The 8,142-nt window shown below is 55.5% G+C and overlaps 1 protein-coding gene across 1 annotated transcript; it reads left to right on the forward strand.

Annotated features, from left to right (window-relative positions):
• Positions 1 to 717: 717 nt before the first annotated feature.
• On the forward strand, positions 718 to 8,131 carry LOC114042395 (rho GTPase-activating protein 45-like; the record flags this gene model as incomplete). The annotated part of the gene is made up of 10 exons (XM_027861088.1): positions 718 to 802; positions 1,305 to 1,377; positions 2,420 to 2,492; positions 2,976 to 3,113; positions 4,078 to 4,142; positions 4,300 to 4,410; positions 4,822 to 4,902; positions 5,431 to 5,634; positions 6,519 to 6,656; positions 8,028 to 8,131. Coding segments are annotated over 10 exons (1,072 nt in total), but the record flags the coding sequence as incomplete, so codon positions are not given.
• Positions 8,132 to 8,142: the final 11 nt, after the last annotated feature.

The raw sequence follows: 8,142 nt of genomic DNA on the forward strand, positions 1-8,142 counted from the left end.
CCCATAGGAAGAGCCTCCATTGTAGGGGAAACCAGACCATGGGGATGAGGGCTGGGATGCTGGCTTCTCTGGATATCTCTGGTTTCTGCTCAGGGCAGCTAGGTGGTGCCAGAGTGCACAGAGTGCTGGGCCTCGAGTCTGGAAGACTCGTCTTCCTGAGTTCAAATGTGGCCTCAGACACTTACTAGCTGCGTAACCCTGGGCAAGTCACTTCCCCCTGTTTGCCTCAGTTTCCTCATCTGGAGGAGGAAATGAGCTGGAGAAGGAAATGGCAAACTGCTCCAGTATCTTTGCCAAGAAGACCCCAGATGGGGTCACGGAGGGTCAAACTGGATTGAAACGACTGAACAGCCACAAAATGGTTTCTGGGGTTTGGTCAAGGGGGCCAGAGGGAAGGAGAGCTCTGAGGAAGAGGATGCTGGTGGGGGGTCCTCCGTTATCCTTGGGTCACATGGGGGGTTGAACACTGGGATCCAACGTGAACTGGCCATGGTCAGGGTGGGGGTGGCGGCCCCCCCCAGAGACTTCCAGCTCTCCAGGAACATTTGTCTGCCAGTCCTGGGGGCTGGGGGCTTTTCTGGGCTTCCCCCTGGTCTGTCCGACGGGGCTGCCTCCAGCCCTGGATGTCTTAGGACAACAGCTTTAAGCCACAACTTTGAGGGGCTCCTGGGAGAAAGTGCTAACTGCTTCCCCCCCACCCCCACCCCCACCCCATAGGGTTCCATTATGAGTCAAACAATGAGTCTGTTAAGCGTGAGTTGGAGAAGGCCTTGGAGACAGTTGCTGTGTCCTTCAGCAGCACGTGAGTGACTGTGGCTCTCTGGGTAAAGAGGGGGTCTGGGGAGCTCTCTTCTCTTCCTCCTTAGTCTCCAGACCTCTGGCTGGTGGTCGAGAGGCTCCACTTCTGTCACTGACACCTCGCTCTGACCGTGGGTCACCTAGAAAGATTACAGACTTTGTGAGTCCTGGCTCTGCCACTCACTAGGTGACAGGAAGCAGATCACTTTCTTCTTTGGGCCTCAGTTTCCCTTTTTGTAAAATGAAGGGGGTGGGGGTTGACCAGTGAGGGCCCTTCTAGCTGAACATCTTAGATGATCCCTTCCTTCCTCTGGGCTCTCTGTTTCCTCATCTGTAAAATGGGGGTCATACAGCCCATCTTACCTGTTATCGGGATCAAACAAGGTTGTGGCCCTCAAAGCACTGTATAATTTTATGAGATTATTACTGGCCCCCAGGAGGTGGTGCCGCCATCCTCAGTACTATTGGCCTCCTTACCAGGCTCTCTGCCCTCTCTCCCTGTTCAGTGTGTCTGAGTTCCTCATGGGTGAGATGGACATCAGTACCCTCCTTTCTATGCCTCCCGGTGACCAGAACCAGGTAAGTGGGCCTTGCCCTTTGCTTTCTTGTCAGAGGCTTCTAGATCTTGGGGGACATTGGATCATAGATATGGTAAAAAAAAGAATCTGGCCTGGGGGTCCAGAAACCTCAATGCCAGCCTCTGGCATTGGATCACCCACTATGTGACCTTAAGCAAACGTCTCCCCCTCCACTCTCTAGGCCTCAGTTTCCTACTCTGTCAGTTGGGTTAACACCTGCCAGGCACTGCTTCATAAAAGTGGTAGGAAAATCGCAGGAAACCTGACTTCCCTCTTTATAAGTGGGAGGGACTTTAGTACATCGAATACTGACTCTAGAAGACAGTGTAGATCAGAGCATGTCACCTTTAGCACAGAGGCAGCCTGGTATAGTGCAAAGAATAATGGACTTGGAGTCAGGAGGGGCCTGGGTTCAAATCCTGCTGTTGCCTCTCACTAGGATTGTGACCCAAGACGAGTCATTTCACCTTGAGCCTTATTCCTCATCTATAAAATGGGGATAACGGTACTCGTAATACCTGCCTCACAGGAAGGTGATGCAGAGGTGAAGCATTAAGGATATGTAAGCAGTCATTACAAATAATAGTGCCCGAGTTGGGTGGGCCTTGGGACCCCACATCACAGAGCAGCCAGAAGATACCTTAGAATGTAGAATGTCAAAGCTAAGACCTTTAGAGGAGAAAATGTCAGAGCTGGGAGGAGCGTTGGAACATAGGGTGTTAAAAGTTGGGAGGGACCTTACCTTAGAACATGGATGGTCAGCACTATAAAGGGAACCTTAGAACTCAGAATGCCAGAGCTGAGAAAATAAGAGAGAAGTGACTTACCCAAGGTCACGTGTCTTGAACCCAGGGCCAGGCAGCCTTCCAGGCCCAGGCTCTTCCTTTAAACCTCATTGTCTCCCCCAGGTATCGTAGACCAGTCAAGGTCACACACACATACTTGAAAGTACTGGACGGGGAGGCCTTCCAGTGTGGGTGGTTTGGGCTTGCTTTGCATTGCCTTATGGGGCTATCTAACCTGTTCTCTCTTTCTCTCCTAAGTCCGTGGAAAACCTTTATGGGGGCCTCTCAGGGCAGTGTACGGATAGCATGTCTCCGGGCACAGAACCTTTTGGTAAGCTGGCCTGCTATCTGTGCTGATTTGGGGGAAGGTCCTCGTCCTGGGCGGCCGGCTTGGCCCCGGGGGGGGTTGGGCAGGGAAGGCTGGTAGCTCCGGGGAGCTGGGGGGAGACGTCTATTGGGCAGGTGTGGCCTTTGGTGGCACCTTCTCTTGAAGCCTCCAGCTGGAGTAACGCAGGGTTCGGCACTCCTTGGGGGCTGCAAGCATCTTGTGCGGGCAGGGCCCCAGACTTGGCGCTTGTGGGGCTCTAGCGAGGAGAGAATGCTCAGCTCTTGGTCTCAGGAGGAACCAACACCAGCCCCTGCCCTCAAGAATAGGTCGTTCTGGGGTGAGAAGTGTGGCCTTTGAAGGCAGGGCAGGCACACTGATTGGTGAAAGGCACAGCCCTTGCCAGAGCTCTCTACCAGCTCCCACACTGTCTCTGAGGACAGTTTGGGAGCTGGGGGGCTTCCTCCAAACCTGGTCTTCTGGCTGTAGGCTGCCTGTTGGCGGACGATGTGGACGTGGTGCTGCAGCGCTGTGAGGGGGGCGTGGACGTGGCCTTGCAGTACGCCAAGAACATCGCCAAGTATATGAAAGATCTCATCAATTACCTGGAGAAGCGGACGACACTCGGTGAGACCCAGTGATAGCTGGATTCCTGCATGCATGGGCTCTCCCCAGGAGGAGATAAGAGAAGGTGAAGGCAGTGAATGAGACGAGAGTGACAGGCTCAAGGAAATGTGAAAGCTAGGAAGAACCCAAGGTCAGAGCTGGGAGGGCCCCTAGAACCCAGGATGTCAGAGCTGGGAGGGCCCCTAGAACCCAGGGTGTCAGAGCTGGGAGGGCCCTTAGAACACAGGAGGTCAGAGCTGGGAGGGCCCACTAGAGCACAGGATGTCGGGGCCAAGAGGGGCTTTAGAGATTGCGTAGTCCATTTCCCTTCTTTTATAGTTGAAAAACTGAGTAGTGCCATGGAGGTTGTGACTTGGCCAAGGTTCCAGAGTGTGTTACTGGCAGGGACCTCAGTCTCAGAAATTAGGCGTAATATAAGATGGCATCTTATTAGAGGGGTCAGGCTCTAAGATGCCTAAGAAAAGGAAGAGCTCATTGGTGGTTAGGGAAGTTGCCGTGGAGGAGGGAGGTCAGGCAGGCCCATGGAATGGCGGGAGGACAGAGATCCTTCATTCTGGGTAGGGGCTCAGGATGCGCATACTTTGAGAAGGACACTACTCTTTCCCTCAGTTGTTTGACAGTGGCCTAGTAGACAGGGCACTAGATTTGGAGTTAGGAACCTCTGCTGCTTTGACTGCCTCTGTGACCTTGGGCCAGTTCACCTAAACTCTCCTGCTTCAGTTTCCTCCTGAATAGTGAGGGGCTTTGACCAGGTGATCTTTAGAATTCCTCCCAGCTCTGAATCCTAAGTCCTGTGGACTGATGTCCAAGAGCTCTTTCCCAGTGACTGGAGGTGAGATCCAGAGCATGAGGATTCCCATGGCCCTCGGGCTGTGGGGTGGGGCTGTTCTGTCCTTGGCTCCTGTGGGCTAGCTTCAGGTGCTGAGTAGTGACAGGTCCCTGCTCCTTCTCTCCCCTTGCCCAGAGATGGAGTTTGCCAAAGGTCTGCAGAAGATCGTCAACAGCTGCAAACAGACGATAACCCAGGAGGTGGGCCAATGCTCTTGATGACCCCCCGGAGCAAAGGGTGGGGGTGGGGCCTTTGCTAGGGAGCTGAGGTGGGGGGCTGGCTCTGTGGGTGCAATGGGCTGGATGGCGGGATGAGAAAGGGGCCTCCTGGGTTCGACCTGATCCCTTCTTTCTGCAGCCCCACATGCCTTTCCTGTCCATCTATTCCCTGGCCCTAGAACAGGACATGGAGTTTAGCCATGGGATGCTGCAGGTGGTGGCTACCCTGCAGAACCAGACTTCAATGCAGGTGAGAGCCTCCCCAACCCCTCCTCCATCCCTCTTCCTCTGCTTAGCCCCATCTCCTGAAGCCTTGGACAGAGGAGTCAATGACTTTGACTTTTGAATTGAACTCTGGGATTTCTGCCCAGCATGGGAGTGGGCATAGGAGGGAGATAGTTATCTTCACTGTCATAGATGTCATCTCCTTGGAGCTCTCCTGTGGCTCTCCTCATTGGGGGCGCCTGGTGTCTTTGGGGATCGATAATGGTGGGATTGAGTTGGGGAGAGGTGTGGGCCAGGCTTAGCTGAGGCCTTAGCACGTGGTGGCTGGCTGTGGGGTCGCTCGGCCCACCTAGGCCGCATCAGAGAGGTGTCTCCCTGATACTAGGGCCGGGCCGGGGTTCGCCACCATCTGCACCCGTATCTCCTTCCTCCCTAGCCCCTGACTCTGCGGCGTCTAGAGCACGAGAAGAAAAGGAAGGAGATCAAGGACCAGTGGCACCGGGTGCAGAGGAAGCTGGTAGGGGAGAATCTCCGTGCCTCGTCCATATGGGCAGGGAGGGTCCAGGGGCCGGCAGATCAGAGGAGGTCAGGACTTCCAGGGGCTCAGTCGACCCTCTCCTTCTACAGAGGAGGATTGTGAGGTTCACAGAGGAGGAGGGATTTGTTCAAAGCCGCTCACTGAATCAGCGGCAGAGTCGGGAATGTGGCCCAGGGCTCTTGCTGCTGGTCTGGGGTCCTTCCGTCACCCCACACAGCACGGTGAAGCCAGTTTTGTGTCAGGACGTGGTCTGGAGGCATTCCCGCTGAGGTTAGGAGCTCAGTGAAGGGTGGCCCATGTTAGCTCCCAGGCTTCTTCCTCTTCTGAGATTTTAGGAATCTTGAGTTTTTTCAGTGCCCACTTTTTGCTCGGGCCCAGGCAGCCTCGTGTCTCTTGTGCCTTTGGCAGGCGCTAGCGGGAGGCTGGCAGAGGGGGGTCCTCTCACTCCTGGCCCGGAGTCTGGCCTGGGCCCCACCTCCCCTTCAGCTCTCTCCCCTCCCTCCTTAGCAAGAAGCAGAGACCAACCTTCGAAAGGCAAAGCAGAGCTACATGCAGCGCTGTGAAGACTACGAGAAGGCCCAGTACCTGACCGTAAAGGCCGAGGAGGAGCAGGCTTGGGGCGGTGGGGCCAGTGCAGGGGCTGGGACCAGTAGTGCTGCCACCAAGGCCCTGGACAAAAAGAGGCGGCTGGAGGAAGAGGCCAAGAACAAGGTGAGGAGAGGAGACACTGGCTGGGCTGGCTGGCTGGGGCCAGGAAAGTAGAGGAGCAGGAGCAAGGGAAGGGAGGCTGCTCTGCTCACATGCCTCTCCCTCCTCCCCTTCCCCTTCAGGCCACTAGACAGCCAGAGGGACCAGGAGGGTTGAGCCTGGAGAAGAGAAGACTTGGGGGGGAAGCGGTACTGGGGAGGGAGCATGGATCCCAAGATGGAGAGCTGGGAGGGGTCAGAGCATTGTGCAGATGGGGAAGCTGAGGCTGCAGGGCGAAGCTGCGAGCAGTGGATGGAAGGATGAGACCTTCAGCAGTCTATCAGCAAGCGCTGATTGAGCAGCTGCGGCGTTCCAGGCATTGTGCTCGTTGCTTGTCAGTGAGACCCGAGTTCAGATTCCTGCCTCAGAAGCTTGCGTGACTCTGGGTTTCCCCTTAATGATAGTAACACATATTTTATAGTATTTGGCTGAGTTGTTAAAGGGGTGGACCAGATCTGTGTTCATGTGGTTTCCCAGCACGGGTTTGAGCCGGCCCTGCCGTGCTTCTGTCTTTGAGAGGCACCATGGCATAGTGGATAGCAGAAGTCGGGAAGATCTCGGTTTGAATCTCATATCAGACACTAGCTGTGCGACCTGGGCAAATCACTCAGCCTCTCTGGGCCTCAGTTTCCTCCCCTGTAAAATGAGGGGGTTGACATCCAAAGTTCCTTCCAACTCTGAATCAGTGTCTCCCTGGGAAAAGTTGTGTATGGGTGTGCCTGGTGAGTCGACCCTGAAAGGGCTTCTCTGAGGACTCCCAGGTGTCCTGGGGCCGGCAGTGTCTGAGGCCCCTGTGGGATTTGTGGGGGTCCCCGACGAGCAGTGGCTCATGCATCTCCCTGCCCCAGGCAGAAGAGGCCATGGCCACGTACCGCACCTGCATTGCTGATGCCAAGACGCAGAAGCAGGAGCTGGAGGACGTGAAGGTGAACGCTTTGCGCCAGATCCAGGAGGTCATAAAGCAGAGTGACCAGATTATCAAGTCGGTGAGTCCCCGCGAGCGCTGGCCGGGCCCTCCGGGGTGGGGGCCGCGGTGGGATGGGGACCAAGGAAGGAGGGGTGGGCCGCGCTGGGCTGGGGCCGGGGCCGAGGGTGCAGAGTCAGAGCGGCGCAGCCGAGAAGGAAGAGGACGCCGGGCACGGGGGCGGAAGGGTCCTTGTGCAGAAGCTGTCAGACGGAGGCATGTGGAGCTCAGCCAGTAGCTGAGCGTTCAGTCTGGCCAGAACATCGAATGTGGAGCTGAAAAGGCCATTGGGAGGAGGTGGAGAAGGGCTTCACGTGCCAGGCAGCGAAGTGTTCATTTTGTTTCAGCAGCAGTAGGGAGCCTCTGATGCTTCTTGCGTAGGGGAGTGACTGATTCGATGGCTCGCTTTGGGTCAGTTCCATCAGTGACTGGGTGGCAGATGGCTGGAGAAGGGAGACGATTAGGAGGCTGTTGTGATAGGCCCGGTGAACCGGGCCGGGGCCACGGCCGGGGTAGAAGTGGCCTGACTTGGCGGTAGATTAGACGTGCGTGTGTGTGTCTGTGTCCGTGTCTGTGTGTGTGCTGGCAGACTTAGGAAGGTCCTGGGGAGTTCAGCTTTGACCGTGGTGAGTTTGAGGGGCTGGTAAAACATCCCCGGGGGGTGCTTAGCAGGCAGCTGGAGATGCAGGATTGAGGTTCAGGGAAGAGATTAGGGTTGAATCAAGAAATTTAGACTCCTCTGCATTATTTGTGATCATTCAACCTTTGAGAAGGTATAAAGAGGGAAAAGAAGAGGCTGAGGACACAGGCTTGGGTCACATGAAGGCCAGGAGATAGGAAGACGCTGGGAGGCCAAAGGGAAGACCTGGGTGATCTGGGATGCTCAAGGAGATCTGTTAGTGTTGGCGCATGTTGGCTACACGTGTGTGCGTGTGTATGTGTCTGTGTGTGTCTCCAGTCTCTCTGTCTTTCCAGTCTCTGAGTGTCTCTGGGTTTGTGGGTCTCTGTGTCTGAGCATCCCTATCGATACAGCTCCCTGAGGATGGGGCCTGTCTTTTCTTCTGTTTCTATGTCCCCTGTGTTTACAGAATGCTTTGCACGTAGTAAGTGTCTCGTAAATGTTTTTTGTTCGTTCTCTCAGTTCTTTTTTAATGTTTGATCTTCCTGTCTCCAGCTCAGCCCTACCCCAGGGCTTCGCATCTAGACGCTTAATAAATTATCAGGCACTTAACGAAGGTGCCTGGGCATGTGCTGTTTGTGCATCTCTCCATGGCTGTCTGGTCCCTGTGTCCGTTCTAAGCCAATGTCTGCATGTAGGCTTTGGAGGGAACAGGACTGAGCCCGAGTACCCAGAGCCACCTTCCTAACCTCTCCCCATCCCTGGACCCCGCAGGCCACCATCTCCTACTACCAAACCATGCACATGCAGACGGCCCCGTTACCGGTCAACTTCCAGACCACGTGTGAGAGCAGCAAGCTGTATGACCCGGGGCAGCAGTACGCCTCCC

Source organism: Vombatus ursinus, unplaced genomic scaffold (assembly GCF_900497805.2).
Source record: "Vombatus ursinus unplaced genomic scaffold, bare-nosed wombat genome assembly UNPS02014425.1, whole genome shotgun sequence".
NCBI lineage: Eukaryota > Metazoa > Chordata > Mammalia > Diprotodontia > Vombatidae > Vombatus > Vombatus ursinus.